The sequence below is a fragment of the Polypterus senegalus genome, chromosome 8 (genome assembly GCF_016835505.1).
Source record: "Polypterus senegalus isolate Bchr_013 chromosome 8, ASM1683550v1, whole genome shotgun sequence".
Taxonomy (NCBI): domain Eukaryota; kingdom Metazoa; phylum Chordata; class Cladistia; order Polypteriformes; family Polypteridae; genus Polypterus; species Polypterus senegalus.
Genome location: NC_053161.1, coordinates 189,081,270 through 189,103,049, shown reverse-complemented (window position 1 = coordinate 189,103,049; position 21,780 = coordinate 189,081,270). Strand labels below are relative to the sequence as shown.

The window sequence follows — 21,780 nt, the reverse complement described above, 5'->3', positions numbered from 1 at the left end:
TATATATATATATATATATAAAAACATTTTTAAGAAAATCTAAACAAACCACACAGCAGACTTATTGGTCTCAACTTGTAGTTTTTAAATCATTTAAATGGCGGTACACATGTGCCTGATTCTTATGCCTCCCTGTACAAAGAACGGCATGGCGATCTGAGCAAACCTTTGTCACACATCACATATATAACTTGTTAAAAAATAAAAATGTGATATCTGTCTCTTTCATGAAGCAATAACAGAAAGCGCTCCAACTTTCAAATTAGTTAATTACAGTTAATTATCAGTCAAATCAAATCAGTTGATTACAAACTGCCTGAAGGGCCCTGAGTTGCCTCAAAAGCTTGCTTATTGTAATCTGTTCAGTTAGCCAATTAAAGGGGTCATTTTGCTTGACTTTTCATTGCATTCATATTGGCTGACACAATGAACACCCTGATAAATCAGTTACCTAAGTTGCATCTGAATGTTATGCTATGCATACTGAAACAAGCACCAAGATGGAAAGATGAGACAAGCACAGAATGGGAGTTAAGGCCAGTAATGTGAGTGTGTATTTTACAACAGATCTTAGTCTTCTAACTTCTTAAAATAAGAAAGGGTTCATTTTACTACAATTAAAACACATAGAAAAACAGACTTAAAAATATAAGATTGTCTGCTATTTAGATATTTATAATGGTAGATGTGTCATTTTTGTGTGAAGATGATTGACTTACTAGCTGATTTAATAATAATTCTTTGCATTTATATAGCGCTTTTCTCACTACTCAAAGCGCTCAGCAATTGAAGGTTAAGGGCCTTGCTCAAGGGCCCAACAGATCAGAGTCCTTATTGGCATTTACGGAATTTGAATCGGTAGACATCCTGGAGCTGACATTACAGAGACCATCAAAGATGAATGGCTTGATCCCAGTTCAGTTATGGGTTTAGGAGAGTCGGCTTAGAAAACGGACAAATGGAAGAATTGACTAACATCACAGTGTGATTTACTCTGCAAAGGTGCAATGAAAAATGAATTTCGGTTCACTTCATTATCCAGCTGGTTAGAATACCTAAAATGCCAACACCACAATAGTTTGAGTGTGATTTACCGATGGTCACATGCTTCTCTAACTTTAACGCAACTTCCTCATCAAGTTTGTGCTTTATAAATCCCAAATTCTGCTTAAGAAATGGCTTGCGCACGTTTCCAGGCCCAGCAGTTGGTTGGTTTTCCTTCTATGAGTCACAATGAATCTGAAAACACGAGAGAGAGAGAGACAAAGCGCCCATTTGACTCCTGAACACCTTCACCTTTAAATGCTCTTTAGTTTATTCCGAATATTAATATGTAGCTGAGTAAAGTTGTACCGCTAAAAGGTGAGTGGCAGGCTTGTTATCACCCATCAGTTTCTCATATGCAGGATTCATTAAGCCAACTGTTCAGAGAACAACAAGATAACTTTAAAAATCAGCTAACATACTCAAAGAGGCACTGCAGCCAATTGTCTAAAGAACGGGGGGCTTGTTCTTCAAGAAGTCCAAACTTCTTATGAAAATTACCTCAAAAGTCATCTCTGCCAATTGTGTATAATTTTCACCACTGCTGTGTGTGCATTTTGATTGGCTGAGAGATGACTTGAAAAATAAGAGGCAAAGCTGATTGGATTCATCAACATCACATGACATTGAATTGCCACTCACCACACTTTTCAAACGTGGAAGCAGCCGACCAGCAGCACCTCAGTAATCAAATATAAACTGACAGGCAGATCCTGTGACTATTTCAGTTCAGTTCAGTTTATTTTGTCTGTCGCTCTTCACCAAGTGCAGGCTCAGAGCGCTGTAACGAGTTCACAAGTAAAACACAATTATAGACGTCACAAAAACATTACGCACACACATATACTGATGAAAGTCTTTGGGTGTTAAAGTTGGAAAAAAAAAAACATTTACTGCTGGAGCAAAAGTTGGTTGTGATGTGCGCCAGTAGCTTCACTCCACTGTAGGACAAGTTGGCATTGTCCCATTTGACTTGGCTTTCTGTGGCACACAAGGCCTGATAATTTATCAGAATAAAAAGAGGAGCAAAAATCCAACTGCACTACCACCACCTGAACAGTAAAATGAAGGCAAAACTGCGACTCTACCATCATTGTGGTCATCTGAGTCATCTAAAAATGAAGACATAATTCAAGGATCAGCTGACATGTTTGTGGAGATGCCTTCAAACAACAAAGGAACCCAAAAGGACATTCATGTTTTAGGCTTGAAACCCCAAACTGAATCTGGAAAGGACCTTTGATTCAGTTTGATCACCACAGGCTGCTGTTCCTTTAAAGTCAGGTATGAGTATTTCTTTTGGAGCTGGAAGCTGACCACACTACAGTGACCAAGACAGCTGTGATCTTTGAGCCTTGGAGATCAGAGCTCATTCAGTGTGTTAAAGATCCACTCCTCTAAACTTGAGTTTTGTGGTTAGTGATTGAGTGTCTTGTTAGTCATCTTGTTGATGTGGTGGACCTATCTTTAAGTGATAGTACTAACCAAGCAAACCACACTGGCCATCACGGAGTTGTAGAACATGTAAAGGATGTCACAACTCATATTAAAGGAGCAGAGTCTGCTCAGCCCTTTCTTATATACAGCAGCTCCACTGTGTTATGAGACCAGTCCGGCCTGTCATTGATGTTATTCTCTCATATTTACAGTGTGAATAGATGAGGCCACTAGTTAGGACTGAGAGAGGTGGTCATGTCAGACTGAATTCTCATCCCTGAGCCTCCCTGATTTTTCATCTTTTCTTTTTCCATTTCAGGTTTAACACACAAGTTTCCTAAAGTAATACAAACCTTCTCTCATGAGGATCTCCTCAAGATCACCGAGTTCTATAAGCCCTACCTAGCCTATGTGATTTACTACGACATTACGAGTATCCTGCAGAACCTGGCCACCAAGAACATCCTCACCAACGATGAGGCCAAGGTAAGCAGGTCTCCCTGTCAGTACAAGGCCAGAGAACTGAGCAGAAATGGTGAGCTCAGGAGAATCATCTGAGACTACCTGACCCTCCATAGCAGGTCTTTCTGTTATTGAGAGGTCATCAGACCATACTAGCTAACACATTACCCTAGCTCTGCTCTCCCAGTGGTCTTTTCTAAACTAGCCCTCTGGTCACTTGCTTGTCTTTCAGAGATTCAAAGCCAAAGAAAAAGGTGAGGGGCGAGCAGGTGTGGAGTCCTTCATCAGTGACATAATGAAGATGGACAATGTGGTACTGGTGAGCCTGTGGAAGGCACTGGCTGAAGAACATATGAGATTTCCATCCCCAAACCTGACAAGAATACTGAAGGAGGTGACAGAAGGCGGTGAGTTAATGGAGTCTTGAGAGAGATCAAAACAATGAATGTTTAGAAATCACAAAAGGAAACAAAGTGAGAGACACAGGAATACAAAACACAACCTTACTGTCTGTAGGCCACCAGACACACAACTGTCAGGTCCATCCCTCACACCGACACACCTGATTTTTGGCCATCAATGCCAAACTTCCTCCAGTTCCCCTCAATTTCTCTTTTTAGTGTCTATTAAAATCTGTAAAGGGGTCAGTGGTCCTACCAAATTATTTAGTAACTGGTGTGTTACTGTCACCTATGTGCCACATATCATGACAGCACATTTGACTAGCATGTCACCTCTTCTACACTTTATAAGCCTACAACTACAGCCCATCAGGATGATCAGTAATAATACTTTGTTTTTCTTTACTTTAACAGGAAGTCACAGATTCTGCTGTTATCTGACACCCCTGATGTTGGTGTATGTAAATGTTAGTTTTAGATGTCCCCAGATTCCCACTCTCATGCTCATCCATGTTTATTTTTTCAGAAGTTTCCTCCTCAAATCCCCATGAAGCTTGTTGTTCTCCTGAGGCCTCAGTAAAGACTTCCTAGTCTCCACTTTGCTTCCTGCTCTCCTCAGCATGATAAACACACACAATGTGTCTGCTGTTCCTTATACTGTCTGGTGTGTCATTTTCTTGGTCTTTTTTCCTGGACAGTTAATTTCAGACTCCCAATATGGACACACATTGCTGGTTTGTTCTTTACTTTCAGATGTTAACTCTTCATTGTTGCCAGACAAAGTGCACCTTCGTTTTTGATATTTTTCTGATTGTATACCTCACTGTGTACTTCTGTATACTTTTGTTAATCTTCCTCTTTACTGCTGTAACTGACTCTTATTTCACCAGGACCAGACCTCTTGATTAACATTCAGGCCAGTCTCCAGCCCACTTCCATTGATGATAGTATTAAAGGTAAGCTTCTGGTCTTGTGTCTCCGGTCATCAGCTCCTCCAGGATTCTGCTCCTCAGTTAGAACAATTCTGATGAAATCAGGCCATTCATCTCAAAAAACTCACTACTCTTATTTAATATTTTTCTAAATAACTGTCAATTTTTGAAAGGTCCTATAGTCCACACTTTTTCCTTGTGTCTGTTGTTCTCTTTCTGGAGAAAAATGTTAACATCTGTGTGATCCATCTAATATAATAAAGTGCATCCACCATATAAATTACTTTTATAATGTTAAAAACTTAATTAATGACATCTTCATCTGCCTCTGTTTAAGCTGAAAAGGTTCAACTCCTTCAGTCTGTCCTCAAAGTTCAGACCTCTCAGTTCTGAATCAGTCTTGTTGATCTTCTCTGGACTTTCTTTACTACTATAACAGACTTTATGTACCTGAAGATCAAAACTGCAAACAACACTCCAGATTAGGCATCACCGGTGTGTCATAAAGCTTTAGTATAACCTAACATGACTTGTACTCCACATGGGGGCGCTATATGACCTGGCATCCTGCTAGCCTTATTCGTGTCTCCTGTGCACTGTAATAATGATCATTTCTCTACAAGTCCCAGGCCTTTATTCTTTCAAGTTTCAGACCTCTGATTGTGTATTTTAATCTAAAATGTTTACTTCCTACATGTAACACATACAACATTAATTTACATTAAATCTCATCAGCCACATTTCTGCCCAAACCTCTATGCTCTCCAGATCCCTCTGGTTCTGCATTATCTACCAATACACCCAGTTTGTTATCTTTGTCAAAGTGAAGTGTCTGATCATTTTTTTATATTAAAAAGAGCATCACCCCCAACACTGACCCCTGAGAGACACCACTGTTAACATGATCAATTTTTGATAAGGTTAAGCTCAACACATCTCTTTGCTTCTTGTGTTTGAGTCAGTTCTGTACCCATATACAGACTGTGCTTTTTATTCTTTTACACCTCTCTAGTCATCTGCTTTTGTTGCTTCCTCTTATAATTTCACCTCACTATTGGAACATGATCTCCTCATCCAAACCGACGCTGACTTTTCACTGGCACTCCTGTTCTTCACATGTGCTGCTGTGATCCAATGATCCTGAGGACTTCAGTTGCTCATACTTCATGAAGATCTCTGAGTGGCTGGTCCTGAAACTGCTCTAACCTTTGGTTAGAGAATATCTTGTTCCTCTGGAGTTTGCCTATCAGACACATGTAGGTATTGAGGATGCTCTGATCTTCATGCTCCACAGAGTCTACTCCCACTTGGACAAAGCTGGCATCACAGTCAGCATAATATTCTTTGATTTATCCAGTATCTTTAACACCATTTTGCCTCATTAATTGGGGAAAAAGCTCAAGACTTTGCATCTTGATGCCCCCACAGTCTCTTGGATCACAGACTACCTGACCAACAGACAGCAGTCTGTGAGGCTGAGGGACTGTGTGTCAGAAGTGGTGGTGTGTAATACTGGAGTACTTCAGGGAACTGTTCTGTCTCCCTTCCTGTTTACTCTTGCCACATACAGAAATTCTCAGATGACTCTCTACATCACAGACTGCATTACTAACAGAAACGAGTAGACATACAGGAGGCTAGTGGAGGACCTTGTCGTGTGGTGAAGAAAGAAACCACATGTGGCTCAGATGATTTAAGATACAGAGTTATTAACAGTCACTTGTTACGTCTATAAACTCTTGTTCTAGTGCTCTGTTTTTTGTAAGGTTAGCCCAGTTAACAAAGCAATTAATGTCTCCCATGACTGTGAAATCCCCCTTGAAACTTGTCTTTTTAATATTCTAAAAGGATGTAAATTGAAACTATTGATGTCATTAGGTGGTCTGCAACACACTCCACATATGAGGCCTTGACCGCTAATGCTGTCTCATCATACCATACATCCTCACTAAGCTGTGGCTCACCATCTAATTGAAGACGCTTTACGTTTAAATTGTGTTTTATATACATGGCGACTTCCCCACCTTTGTAATCAACATCTTTCATGAAGAAGAGGCCTGAGTTTCCTCGTACGCTTGCATATTGTAATCTTTCTAGTCAGCCAATAAAGGGGTCATTTTGCTTAACTTCTCACTACTGCTATCTTCTTCTGTAATACACTACAGTGGCTGTTTGTTTGTTTGTCCAGGATATTAAATCCCCTGTAGCTCACAAACCGTTTGACCTATTGACCTGAAATGTGGTACACATATACTACGTGACGTCTACTCTCCGCTTTCAGGTGATGATTGACCTCCAAGTTTATTCCTCTTTTTATTTTTATTTTATTTTACTGTAGAATCAACTCTCAGCAGCAGGTAGCAGGGCGGCCATATGGCGCATGCATACGGGCGCCATTCTCATTCCCTAACACTCTCGCCATCACTTTCCCTACCTCTTCATATCTTAAATCATTCTTGAGGCAGACTGAAGTGCCAGCTTAAGTGAAAAATTAAAGGACAACGTACTAAGTAATTGCAACACAAAAACTGACTTAATCAGTTTTAACGTGAAAAGATGCAGACAGAAGAAGAGAAGCAGCAGGCCGCTAGGGTGGAGGAAAGAAGAGCTGCTCAGGAAGAAACAAGCACATCAACCTCTGAACAAACGAATGCTAAACGTACAGAGAAAGAGCATGAAAACTAAGAGTGCTCAAGTCAAGTGTATTCACTGCACGGTACTGGTAATATTATAAATGCAGTGGATTCCAGGAATATTTAGTCCCCTTCACTTTCTACGCATTTTATTTTGTTGTAGATTTAACTTGAAATGAAGAAATTGGCCATTTCTGCACTTCATTACACATTCAATAACCCTTAACGAGAAACTGACATCATGATTTTTAAAGCTTTGCAAAAAATATTCAAAATCAAAAACTGAAACCTTTCATTCCTAGAAGTCTTTAGACCCTTTGCTGTGACACACCAAATTGTGCTCAGGTGCCTCTTGTTTGCTTTCATTCTCCTTGAGATGTTTCAAGAACAGATTAGAGTCCACCTGTGGCCCCCTGAATTGATTGGATGTCCTTCAGAAAGGCACACGTGTCTCTGTATATAGAAGATTCAACAAATCACACTGCATGTCAGGACAAATAGCAAGCCATGAAGTACAAGGAACTCTGTACAATCAAGTAGTGGTGAAACATGGAATGAAGCAAAGGGATAAAACCATCTGTAAAGCTTTGAGCGTTCAGAGGAGCTCAGTGGCCACACTTATTGTGTATTTGGAAGAAGTCTGAAAACACTTGGGGCCTCATGCATAACACAGTGCATAGAATTCACACTAAAACATGGCGTAAGGACAAAAGTGGAAATGTTTGTATGCACAAATAAATCCAGATGCTTAAATCTGTGCACTTGCCAACTTCCATGACTTCAACTCCCGTTCAGTGTGAAAAGTAACACATGTGCACACGCCTGCTGCCACTCCTCAGACTCCTCCCAGTATTACACCTCTTTGAATATGATAATCAATATAAATAGCTCTTACGCTCAGCATTCTGTGAAAATGCAATGGCAGTAGCATGGAGGGTAAATAAAAGAATTTCAGTGAATACCAAGTGGAGCCAAAGAAAAACTTACTATTTGTTGGTTTAAACAGTTATAAGGAAGGAAGCTGATCAAGTGACAGAGTGTCAGAGAAACTCGAAAGCTCAAGTTCACAAAATCGCACAGTGCCCAAAATAAAAAAAGAAGTCACATATCAAAGTCGCCGTGAAAAGGCGAGTAGTAGCCCACCGTCTGAGTGTCATATAAAAACTTATTAGGGTACAGAGAAAAAAAAAATAGGGACACAGTGGGGAAAAAGGCCTTGAAATGTCAACTTTAATCTCAAAATTTCCACTTTAATCACGTAGTTTATTTTGTCATTAAAGTAGAACATCATAAACGTTATCTTAAAATTGTTTAATTTACTAGTTTCTCAAATTCCACAGTGACTAAAGTAGCACATTAAATGCTTTGCTTTTTATGTGTTCTTCTATGTGCTCTATGTGTGTGTGAATAACTACGTGCTTCTTAAACGGGCCTTCTCTTCCTCCGCAGGACACAGAATCTGTTACATTCATGATATTACTGCTCTCTAATTAAGATATATCCATCCATCCATTATCCACGGGGGCCTGCTGGAGCCAATCTCAGCCAACACAGGGCGCAAAGCAGGAAACAAACCCCAGTAGGGCGCCAGCCAAACACAGGGCGCAGACACACACATACCTCCCCACACACCAAGCACACACGAGGGACAATTTAGAATCGCCAATGCACCTAACCTGCATGTCTTTGGACTGTGGGAAGAAACAGGAGCACCCAGAGGAAACCCACACAGACACGGGGAGAACATGCAAACTCCACGCAGGGAGGACCCGGGAAGCAAACCCAGGTCTCCTTACTGCGAGGCAGCAGTGCTACCCACTGCGCCACCGTTCTGCCTAATTGAGATATATACTTGATATAATCTTCATGATCATAGGAGTTAACCATTTATTAAACATGAGAACACGGTGGTGCAGTGATAGTGATGAGCTGGCACCTCGTCCAGAGATTGTTCCTGCCTCACGCAAGATACTTGCTGCGCCGTGCACGACCTTCGATGAAATAATTTATTGCAGCAGTACTGTCTCTCTCAAACATACTAACCCCCAATTCCTGCCCTTCCTTTTCTTTCTCCAAATAACCAATTGCCACACGATCAGCTCAGTAATTGAAATTAAGCCATCTTTAAGCTTAGAACGCTTCGTAATGTTTAATTATTCTATCCATCTATCTTTCCAGTGTCACACCAGCCACAGCAAGAATACAGTGCGAGGCAGGAACAGTCCCTGAATGAGGCACCAGCTCCTCGCTATCGCTGTGGCACCGTGTCCTCACATGTTTAATTATTAACAATATAGATTATTTAAATGGTGTTAACATTTTATCTGTATAATGTAATAAACATATTTTGCTGCATTTCATCTGATCGATGATATCGTTATCATATTTAAATACGTGCTTTATAAAGTGGCTCAGGTTGTGTAATATTATAACTGTATAGCAAGTTTACAGTGAGGTAATTGTACTTACAGTATAAGAATAAACAGTTCTACAAGGAGCACTTGATGGACTGATTAAATACATTTAGAGTTCTTGAGATGAAACTGTTTCTGAACCGAGAGGGCCGTACAGGAAAGTCTCTGAAGCGTTTGACATATGAGTGCAATTCAATAGACAGCATGGCTGAGGCAGCGTGTGCTTGATGCTGTATACCGATAATTCTCTTGCTGATCAGCTGCTGTAGAGCTGTGATTCCACACTCAGATACAGTGATATAAATACTCTGAGTAGTGCAGAGAGAGTAACAATGCTAAAGTAGTTATGGTATTTGGAATAGTTTGGCCATTCTGTGGACCAATATATTGTTACAGGTTAATTACAATCAGATACATTAAACTAATAAACGATATGTGGTTAGTTTCACTGTATATGATAAAGCCGCGTCAGGTATGTGGATCAAAAAATGAAAGGGAAACCACACTGGAACAAAAGCACTGCTTTGACGCTGGATGCCGCCAGTTTGTAAAACTGAGCAGAGAATTTGCGTATGCCAGGGTTTTAGCTACCATGAAAATGTGTGTGGCTTTACGCCAAGTTTAGTTTTTATACATCGCGATGAAAGCGTGGAAACGGGAGTATGCAACATTTACCATTTATACATGAGGCCCCAGGACACTTCATGGAGACTTTTCTATCCATCCACAATGAGTAGCTGGGCAGGAAGGGCCTTGGTCAAGGAGGTGACCAACAATACAGCAATCACTCTTAGAACGTCAGAAGTCCTCTGCTGAGATGGGAGAACCTACCAGAAGTATATCCATCTAAACAGCACTCCATCAATCAGGCATCTTTTGGAGATTTGCTAGATGGAAGCCCCTGTTAAGCAAAAGGCATATGAAGAACTCTGAGTGCATGAGGAAGAAAGAAACAAATCCAGAGAGGCCCTTGAAGAAAATCTGCTGCAGAGATCACTCCACCTGAGACTGGGGTGACTTTTCAATGCATAAAGTCCACAACACTAGAGTGGCTTCTGGACAAGTTTCTGAATGTCCTTGAGTGGGCCAACCAAACCTCAGTCTTACACCCCATACAACATGTGTGGAGAGTCCTGAAGATGGCAGTTTACAGAAAGTACTCATTTAATCTAATGGAGCTTGAGAGGATCTACCAGGAATAATGGGATAAACTCAGCAAATCCAGGTGTGCAAAGCTTATAGAGACTTAGCAAGAAGATTTGAAGCTGAAAATGTTGCCAAAGGGGCTTCTTCAAAGTATTTGGTTAAGTGGTTAAACACTTGTATTAACAAGAGATTACATTTTTCTGAAAACATGTTTTCACTTTGTCATTATGGGTTATTCACTGTTGATGGATAGAGAGAAATGTTAAATATATCAATTTAAAATTAAATCTGTAACATAGTAAAATTTGCAGAAAGGGATGGAGTCAGAATACTTTCTCAGCCTACTGTTTGTTCAGTTACACAGAATACAGTTTGTTATTTTTTTCATTGCATATAAGGCCAGTGACTTAATTATTTTTGACTCTTTGAGTAGAAACTTCTGAATTGTTTCTGTATTTGTTTTTACATTGTTGTGGGTATCCATTTATGTGAAACCAGGCCTGTCCTAACCTCCCTGCTACCTTCTTCCACACCCTCATCGTTGAGTTATCTACTTATATGTCCCACCTAACACCCCCACACCACCCACATTGATGTCCCTCCTGATCAAATGCATCTTGACAGGGTTTCCCAATGCCCCATAAACCTGTGCCCTTCTATCCTACCCCAAGATGAGGCATGCGTTTAAACTTTCTAATCTCCTCAGTCTTATATGGACTGAAAAGTCAAAACATCAGAGAAGACCACCATGTCAGTTCCACTCCTCAGTTTGGCACTTAACTCCTTGATTGTCAAACTGTCACTCTGCCTACACATTTGTCTTTTTTCTATTATGACCAATGAGAACTAAAAACTCCAAAAAGTTCAGTTTTTTTTTTTTTTTGTTCTTTTTTCACAATTTCTCTTTATCATTTTCAGGCCTTAATGAGACACACAGAGGTGGTGTGTCTGAATCTACAAAAACTCTGGAGGACCAGGCGTCTGCTGGAGATCAACACACCAGAGCAGTGGGCTTTGAGACTCGATACACAGAGCTGATGGTCATCAAACAGTACAAAAGAACCTACAGTGAAAGGCACCATGAACTGGAGAAGATGGGGAAGATTCATGCAGAGCTAATAGAGGAGCGGACAAAAGAGAAATGTGAGAGAATCTGGACTGAGCAGCTTTTTAGGAGGAGTCCTGGAAGTGAGACAGACCCTCACATTGTAGTGGTCAATGGGGTGGCTGGAATTGGGAAGACCACCATGGTTCAGAAGATCATGTTTGACTGGGCCAGAGGCACTCAGTACCAGAGGTTTACATTTGTGTTCCTGTTTAAATTCAGGGAGCTGAACCTACTAGACACAGAGACAGAGCCACAGATGCCTCTGACCAGGCTGATTGTAAGGCACTATAAATATCTTAATGATCCAAAGTTGAGTGAAATCCTGAAGAAACCTGAATCTCTCCTCTTTATATTTGATGGACTGGATGAGTACAAACACAAACTGGACTTCACACCAAGAAAACTCCCCTCAGACCCAGTTGAGAGCTTTCCCTGCCCACATCCTGGTCTCCAATCTGATTAGAGGGATATTACTGAAGGCCTGCACAGTCCTGATAACCACCAGACCAACAGCCCTGGAGACCCTCGACATGGAGAGAGTTGATCGATTTGCAGAGATCCTGGGGTTCTTTCCTGAACAAAGGCTGATGTACTTTAAGAAGTTCTTTGGTGATGCTGATCAGAGCTCTGAGGCTTTTCAGTATGTGGAGGAGAATGCCATCCTGTACACCATGTGCTTCAACCCCTCGTACTGCTGGATTATCTGCTCTGTGCTGAAGAGCCACTTCATGACACCTGAAGAAGAGCGAGGAGCTGCCCCCAGAACTGTCACTGAGCTCTTTGTGATGTTCCTTCACAACATCCTCACCAATCACAAGCGAGAAGCTGAGGACCAGCAGGAAATTCTGGTCAAACTAGGAAAGATGGCTTATTATGGGGTTGTGAACAGGACTCTTGTGTTTTATGACAAGTTTGAGATGTCCACCTTTGGTCTCCGGCCAGTTCTGTCCTCTCCATTCCTCTCAGGATTCCTTAAAGAAATCCTTCAGAGAGAAAGCACTCTGGAGCACACGACATACACATTCTATCACCTCACCATACAGGAGTTCATGGCCGCCTGCTCCTTCTACCTCGATCCATCAGGGGGTGTCGAAGAGCTGCTTGAGAAGTTGGAGACGTGTAAAGATGCCCAGTTTGAGATTCTCACTCGATTCCTGGCAGGACTGGCCAGATATTCTGTGTTTAAAACACTGGAGGGAGTCATGGGGGAGTTTAAGATGAAGACAGCAAAGCAGATACTGGAGTGGGTGAAGAAGAAAGCTAAAGAGGCGCTACGAGGACGAGATAAAAGTGAAGCTCTGCGAGTGTGTCAGTGGCTCTATGAGACTCAAAATAAGAAATTAATCAGAGATGCCATTGGGAAGGATTTAAAGATGGACTTTAGTAAGACGACTTTATCTCCTTTGGACTGTGCTGTTCTGGGCTCTGTCATCAACTGCTGTGGAGAACTTGAGGAGCTCAACCTGTCAGACACAAAACTCACCTCAGAGTGCATCACGAGACTGGCACCGGGGCTCATCTGCTGTAGACGTGTCATGTGAGTAATAAAACCTTCATGAGTTTAGTTTGACTGTCAGTGGACACTGAGGGTGACATTAGTGTGTCCAGCAGGGGGTGTCAGGACTACAAATAGACGGGGGTCCATGTCAGAACATACACTGCTGTGTGTCACAGTGGCACCTGAAAAGGAACAACAGCATCTAAATAACAACAGACATCAAATAATAATTCATATAGAAATTCAAGATTAGAGCCTCTTTGTTGAGAAATGAGAAAAGTACAACTGATTAGAAAGTTCTATAAAAGACATTTTTATGTTATTGTGAGATATGTCTGTGCATTGAAAGCCTGTGTTGTAATTTTTGTAGTGTGTTATTTTTTAAAAAATTATTAATAGCTGCAGGAATTAATAACTTTAATCTCAATAAGTAAGTTTCAAATCTGTAGAATGTTCACTTTTGTCTAAAGAAGCTCTCAGGTAATAATGAGACTCTCCTTTATCGTGGAGAATATGAAAGATCAAACACACCTCTGTGTCCACAGAACAGTGACAAGTGATGGGGACACAACCTGTGTGGGGTCTTCATCCATAAATAAACTACAATGTGTACTGTGGCAGGAGATAAGCGAACAAAACACTCCTTAGCCCCCCAGTAGACGTCATCAGGCAGGTGACGGGGTCTGACACTGGTCAGAGATGACACAATTACTAATTAGGACAAATGTAGCAACAGACGCATTGCATTAAAAAATAAAATGTTCATCACGGGAAATAAAATAAATAAATAAATAAATAATAACAATAATAACCAATAGGAAAACTCCAAAAGAAACAATTCACCTGTTGCACTCATTCAAATCAATAACTTGGGAAAAAAACAAAAAATCCATCCACTAAACCTGAGCCACTTCTCCCAAATCAGTTCCCCTCCTGAACTGAAACCCCCCCCTCAGTCTGCTTTCACAGGGTTTGTAAATGAACCAGCTGTCTGCAACACTAACTTAACATACGGCCATCTTGTAATGCATTCTGGGAGTCCCCCATTAATAAGAATAACATGGTTAGCACTAATAAACTCCTCTAAGAACAAACCAACTTCCTCCGGCCGGTCGTCTCTCCCCGATTGCTGAGTTTGTTTTATTTCACCTCCTCACTCGTCAATCACAAATCACCAGCAGCCTCATATTGGCGTCCAACGGCAGCAGCTGCGTCCTTCACGTGCACCGCGGGTGTAGTCAGGAATGTGGAGCCCCCCAGCCGTGTAAAGCCAATCAAATCACAGTGACGCCCCACTTACATCATTCTGACTAATTAGGACAACAAAGTAAATACTTTCAAAAACAAGGAAAAGAAAGAACTCGCCATAAACTCAAGGTGGTCTCGTTATTTATGGGTGATAAAACATTTTAAGTACAAGTGGGGCTGCAGCCTCTCACACCTAAACAGTGAAACATCTTTGAATAGAAAAAAAAATTCAAAATGTAATCTTTCTTTAATGGAAACACAAGTTCCATAATTACTGTACTTTGTTAACAATTTGAAAATACAAGTTGACATAAAACGTGTCCTGGCTCATCTAATAATTGAAGTGCCAGTCTGAGGGGGCTGCCATTGTGCCAGTGCCCTCCACAGAAGAGTCGTTGTCTGTCGCTGGCATCACGTGTGCTGTAGAATGTCAAGTAATCATACGTGAGTGCTCAGTTATTTCACGTGTGCTGCGGTCATATTAATACTTTTTTTAAGTAATTTATATCCTGTGCCCAGTATGTCATGAAAGTGTAAAGTGATATCTTTATAAATTAAATTGCTGATTATAAAGAGCGTAGAGTTGGCGGAGAATAAACAGCCTGTAGCAGAATCTTTGTGGTGAGCAGTCGGTGATGAAGGAGTCTGCACTGAGCATGAAGAGGCGCCATGAAGAGATAGCACTGACCCTCAAACACTTCAGAGACCCTTCTGTGCTGTAAAGTCCGTCAGTCCAAGTGCTCGGCTGCCCGCCCGCCGGTGAGTGGAGGTGAAGGTCCAGCCTTGGAGTGTCGCCCAGAGCTGAGCTGAGTACAATACAATAGCATAGAGTGTGTGTGTGTATAGCGCCCTCTACTGAGCGCAGGGACAGACTCTCAGGTGAGTATTGATGATCAGAAATATACAATTAGCACAAGTAAAGAAACAGATTTGTAAAACACACAGAAAACAACGGAGAGAGTGAGCTACAGGAATGGAAAAGAACAAAATCTGTCAACTAATTGATTGGTGAACTCTGGTCTGGTTATTCATAGAAATTGAAAAAAGCAGATTTGTATTTCATTTCAGTTAGTTTTCTGTTTGCAGTTTTAATTTTAGTTTTTGTTTTTCACTCTTTTACTTTCACTTTTATTTCATTTAACATAACACTTTTTCTCCACTTTAGTTGTAGTTTTCATTAACAATCCTAACCTCTGAACTCTGGCTGTCCGCACTCATACTGTAGAAATATGGAGTTCACCTCTGGAACTCGTTTTAGTCAAAGTGATCCTTACGGGGGGGCAGCACAGAGGTGAGCACTGCTACCCCACATCTCCAGGTCGCAGGTCAAATCCCACCCTCTTCACTGACTACTTAAGGTCTTTAGGGTGTAAAGCAGTTCAGAAGTAAACCCCCCGATGATCGTCACATAGCTGACTGGCCTGACCATACGACAGCAGGACATTAGCAGCAGATTTGTGATGGAGTCACACCTGAGAGTCGACACCATCAGGACTGGCAGCCCTGACACCATGTGGTGTGCCAGCTTTGTGTGCTCAGCAGTGACATGAGAAGGTCATCAGTCTGACCACTTCATTGGCTCGCAAGTAGTATTAGGCAGGGACATTCTGTCTTACTGTCAATCAAAATGATTAATGACCTTAAGCCAGCCCCCTTATGACATCACACCTGAAGTCCCGCCCCTTAAGCCCCTTTTATGCCGTCATACCGGAAGTCCCGCCCTGTATGACGCAATACCCGCCCCTCCACATGACCCAGCCGCCGCCCCCTTGTAGTGGATTGGTGAAGGACACCCTGTCCCCGACCAGACTCTGCCTTGAACCCGCCCCCTGCACCTGATTGGTTAAGGAAACTGTCAAGGGCAGTTTGATGGTTGTTTACCGGCTCCTTGAACCCACCCCCAGCACCTGATTGGTTAAACAAACTGTCAAGGGCAGTTTGATGGATGTCTGCCCCCTCTTTGAACCGCCAACACCCCACACCCACTTCCCAGCCCCCCTCTCCCAAAAAACAAGCCCAGGCTTGTTACAGCCTTTACCTCGACAAGACCAGACCTGCCCAAGGTCGGCCCTCGACAAGTCCAGGCAGGTTGATGCCTTGGCCTGGACAAGTCCAAGCACGTTCCTATCCGTACCCTGCCGGCCTGAAGGGCCTTCCTTGGCCCCTGGTGAGGCAGCACCTGACGGCTGGCCTCCCCACACTTTCCAGTCCCCCACACTTCCCTGCCACTTCTGAAAGCCCTTCTGAAAGTGCTATATCAAAAAGCAAAGCATTTTCTAAAGACTCTGAGCAGGAAATCTGAAATCGTTTCACAGAAAGATCTAAGCATCCAGCTGCTGAATCTTCCATCTCACAGAAAATCCTCAAGCAGCAGGTTTCCCAGAGAGAGAGACAAGCAGCCTGGCTTTTAGCAGCCCCGCTCTCTCTACACACAAGAAGGAAAGTCAGGCTCTGCAAGCTGGAGAGGATCTAACAGCCGCTTTGTGCGTACGAGCAGGCAAGTGACTTTAGATGGAAGATGTTAGGTACCTCACTGGGGGGAGGACTCTGTGAGTTCGCTTGCAAACAACTGAGCCCGCCCGTTTCGAGCACCCATCTCCCACTGGGTGAGGCCCTACGAGCTTGCTGGCTGGTACAGAAACTGTAATGTCCCACCCTATTTGCATAACAGCTCATTGTTTCCTGGTTATCACATAGCATGAGACAAGAAGGACATTCTGAGAAGTAGTTTCAGAGAGCCATCTCCACTCCAACTATTTTAGACCGATTTCTCAACTATCAGCTTGCTGTCTGCAGGTTCCCTTCCTCTGACGCCAGCCTGTTCATGAGTGCCCAGAACGTCTGTCCATGGAATGTACTTCACTTTTCAAGGTGATGCATGAGATTACTAGTTTGATATAAGCCTTGTAAAATTCACACAGACGTATGCCGCAGTTCCCTTTTAAATCACGTTTGAGACGTATAAAAAAATCTAGCCTGGGCTGATTGGTGGCTGAAACCAAAAATGTTCACATATATACAGAGCTTAACCTTAGGGCTTATTTTCTGGGGTCTGTCTAAAATCAGACAAAAGACAGTTACTAAAAATGAGCAAAACCCAAATTTCCTTAATTACATTGTCCTCCTGGCTGAGTAATGGACCATGTCCTGTACATGTCGAGAGGCCAGCCCACGCCTGACGTCCCTTACACTATATAACATGTTTGGTTACTCTTTTTGTAAGTATAATATAATGAAGTTATTTTTGAAAGTATCACCACACTGGTCAAAATAGACAGATTCCAGGGTGGTGCTTACAGTCATTAATCATTTTGATTGACAGTTTGTCAGAATGTCCCTGCCTGATACTACTCTCGCATGTCAAATGTCACTTTATTTTTACTAACTGACTTAATGTCTTGTGTGAATTCTAGTAATCGACTGACTGCCACCTCTAATCTGTCAGCCATATTTAAAATGTTTCTAAATTCACAAACCAAATCCTCAATAGATGGACAGCACTGCTGACTTGTATTGTCATTGTGAATGTCCATTCAGGTGGCTTCTCATCAAGCAGTGACATCAAATGACCAACATGAGCTGACTTTTAGAATCAGGATTTGGCTGACAATCAAACACGTCCTTTGTTAATTCAAACATCCCCTCCATCTTTAGGGTCTCCGGTAAAACAAATCACATGGTGACTGGCTGGTCCTTTACGTGACTCCCACCAGCTACTGGCAGACCACCAGCACCTTGATTTATGTGAGCACTTGAAGTGGAAATATCAGTTAGAGTTTGTCACAAAGTAGTTGTCACTTGTGTCTTTGGGGTCTTTAAATCTTTGACCTCTCCCTGAAGGGGCTTCATATCTTTGTAAACCCGTCTTCTCTCACTGATTCTGTCTTTTTGAATGACCCGAGTTTAAATCAGGACTAACATCAAAATGGCCAGAAGAGGAGATCAGAACTGAAAGATCAAAAAGCCGAGTGTCAAAACTGAAAATAAAATCCAAACTTGCAGTCGAAACACAAAGCACCAGTTGTGACGTTGAACTTTTAAACACACGTTGAACTTTTAAACACACGTGTGCTTATTCTTTATGTCACATCCACAAACAAGATAACACACAAGTACAATGGACTGAACTTTGTACTCTTGATCTTTGACAAAACGCTTAGTGTGACTCTGATTGTGACTTTGTAGCAACTCCTTTACAACAGACACACAGAATAGTGACACACAAGAACTTAAGATGGCGTCACTGGAAAATATAAAATATAATCAACTACCTCAAAGTGTAAAAAATTCAGAAGAAGTAATAACAGAAATAACCCAAATGACACTCAAGAATTACAAAAACAAGAATAACTTTGCAATATTCACATAGTTAAAAAAAAAAAAACACATATCATTACAATAACACACTGTGACCAACATGGGGTACAAGACCACTGAGCAGCTCACCTCGGCCTTGGAGCTTTAGAAGGAGTGAAAAGTCTGCAGCCTGACAAAGGCCTGAAATGCGGCGCTGACTTGGTCTTTGGCTCATCTTCTTGTTGGCCATTAAGAAGATTTCAGTTGTGAGTTGAGCACACAAACTGAGGTCAGTGTTTGTAGATCTGTGACAATTCAGAGTTTGTCCAAAGACATTTGATTTGTGGCCCTTGTCACTTGTATGTCACTCTTATTTGTACACGTTTTACTTTAGAGGTTTATAGTCACCATGTCCTTGAGTACTTAACACATAAATGTGAAGCCACCAACACCCCTGAAGTCTTATCAGCATAAAAATGAAAAAAGAATCAGCACCAAGAGCCGAGAGCTCAGTCGTGTGTTCAGAACTGCACCCTGGTCCCTGATGTGTGTCTAACCACTGTGCCACTGTCCTGTTCATGTCACACGTTTGAGTGTCTGTGTGTCACTTCAGCCCTCCTGAGCCTTCACACTTTGACCAAATGTTTAACAACACAATAATCAAACACTTCAGTCAGTCGACATTTTTAGGTCATCTAAAGACACCAAAGCGTCCCATTTGATCAAAGGCCTGATAAATCAAATTCACTGAGATGGCCGCCTTCTCTTCACACCTTCTCAGTCTGACTGACATCTCATGTCCCGCCTCCTCTGTCATTCTGGCCAATCCTGATTCCCAGTTCTGTGGCCCAGTGGCTGTGGTGCCACACTTGACATCCCAGTGACGTGGGTTCAGTTCCTGCCTGTCACATGCTGTGTGACCCTGAGTGAGTCACGTCACCTGTCTGTGCTCAGAGTAAGAATACAAGGAGAGAGCTGGACATGTAAAGTGACTTTGGATTGAAAGGCGCTATATAAAATAAAGGGGATGGCTTTGTCTCTCTTCATATTTTTATCTGGAATGTCTTCATCAATATTTGCACACAAATTCTAATTTGTAAACTGCGTTCATTTGTCCACTTTGTCACAATGACACTGAAACACATTTTTATTCTTTATTTGATTTTTATTTTTCTATGTCTTATTATTGTATTCCTCTGTCTTATTTATTATTCAGTTTTATAAATTTGGTCCTAAAGTGTCTATAAAGAGCAGAGGCCTGTCCAGGGTCCAAACTCTCTACTAACTACCAAAGCTCTTCATTCCACCGTGTCCGTGACAGCTGGTGTGTGTGGTGACACTGAGAGAGACCCTCGCTATGACTCAACAAGCCCGTCACCTTGAACCCATGTCATCACCCGGCTGAGTGGAGTTTGTCCATTGAGCTCAGGTGGCTGATAGGCCTTAGAGAAGATGGCTGGACAGAGTGGAGTGTCACTAAGCAGCCAATGACCCTCTGTGTGTCCCTCCAGGACTGGACTGTCATGTCCTCCCATGTCCCATCACCTCTCCTGTCACCTCTCCCTTGTCACTTATTTATGTTTGGGCTCATTGTGTTTATTTGTCCTCTTGTTTGTGTTGTCAGTTTGTGACTAGCGCTCTATAAAATAAAGGCTGACTGATTCACAGCTGCTGTCACTGAACATCTGGAGAGGCTGACATTTGTAAATGGCCTCCTGTCAATCATTTTAGTTGTGTCCTCACCCTGAGTCCTGAATTAGGGACAGAAATCTGAGTTTGTCACTCGACTGTCACCAACTCAGAGAAGAGCATCTGAACATTCAAGTGGAGGACAAGGTCAGTCCTGCTATGTGACACTCCTGTCCAGTGTGATGGCTGACGTCCTCTCATCACTCAGGGTATCAGGGTAACCTGACAGACAGAAGATACTTCAGGTATATAGCGCCTTGAAGGGCAGCATTGGTGTGGAGTTCAAATTGTGTTTCAGTTCAAATGCTAGCTGCAGCCTGCTGTTCAGTGACACACCTGAGCATCCAGCTCTGCTTGTAGTCATCATGTCACTTATTGAGACCACCGATGGTCTGTCTGTCCACATGTCCTCACTTCTCTCTTCTCCTCCACAGCCTCATGTCATGTCGTCTCACCTCCAGACGTTGCTCAGCTCTCTCCTCAGCTCTTTCTTCTCCACACTCACGACTGACTGAACTGAACCTGAGCGGCAACAACAAAATGTATGATTCAGGAGTGGATCAGCTGTGTGAGGGGCTGAGGAGTGAAAACTGCAAATTAGAGAAACTGAGGTAAGTGAACAACAAGTGAGTGTGTGTGTGTCTTTGTGAGAGTGTGTGTGTGTGATTTGTTGAATTGTATTTCTGCTGACTTTATGGCTCTGACTGTTTTACCCCCACAGTACAAACACTGTGTTTAATCAGGACAGACTGCAGTGTCAGATTTGGACAGATGGACGTGAGGTGGACTCAAAGTAAATAAATTAAGGCAGCATTGTGACCCTGAGCCCCTCCCCCACAGTGGCCACTGTCACCGTTCTCTCCATCCAGTCTTTAATTTTCTTTCTTGTCCCCTAATGCCACACTTAATCTTGTCCCCAACCTCCTTTGTCACTTTCCTCCCTCACGCTCCTCTGATGTCCTCACTAAAGTTTGTTAAAGTCACTGAAACAGAATAAGAAAGAGGAGGAGGAGGAGGAGGAGGACTGAGGTGACAGAACAATGAGTGCAGGACATCAGAGATAAGGAGAGACAAGAAAAGGAGAGAAAGAAAGAAAAGTCAAAAGAGAAATAAAACAAGAAAATTAGGAGAAGGAATGAGAGCTGGACATACAAAAGAAAAGGAAGAAAGGCTGACAGCAGCAGTAGGAGTTACCAGCCAACCACAGCATGGAGTCTGCATGTCCTCCTAGTGTCTGTATGGGTTTCCTCCAGCTGCTCTGTTGTCCTTTAACAGTCCAAAGGCCTTCATGTTAGGTGGATTGGTGATGATAAACTGGTCAGTGTGTGTGTGTGTGTTCACCCTGTGATGGACTGGCCTCCCATCCAGGTGTTGTTCCAGCCTTGTGTCTGATGCATGCTGGGATAGGCTCCAGCTGTCCTTTGACTCTGCTCAGGATAAGCAGATTAGTAACTTAGAAGGACTAATGGTGA

At 42.3% G+C, this 21,780-nt stretch overlaps 1 protein-coding gene across 1 annotated transcript in view; it reads left to right on the top strand.

Moving 5' to 3' along the window:
* Positions 1–21,105, top strand: part of LOC120534773 (NACHT, LRR and PYD domains-containing protein 3-like) — a 51,877-nt gene extending 30,772 nt beyond the window's left edge. The window contains 7 exon segments of the mRNA XM_039762353.1: positions 2,801–2,967; positions 3,176–3,350; positions 4,235–4,300; positions 11,388–11,977; positions 11,979–13,114; positions 20,743–20,847; positions 21,030–21,105. Coding sequence (XP_039618287.1) covers positions 2,801–2,967; positions 3,176–3,350; positions 4,235–4,300; positions 11,388–11,977; positions 11,979–13,114; positions 20,743–20,847; positions 21,030–21,105 — 2,315 coding nt within the window.
* The last annotated feature ends 675 nt before the right edge of the window (positions 21,106–21,780 follow it).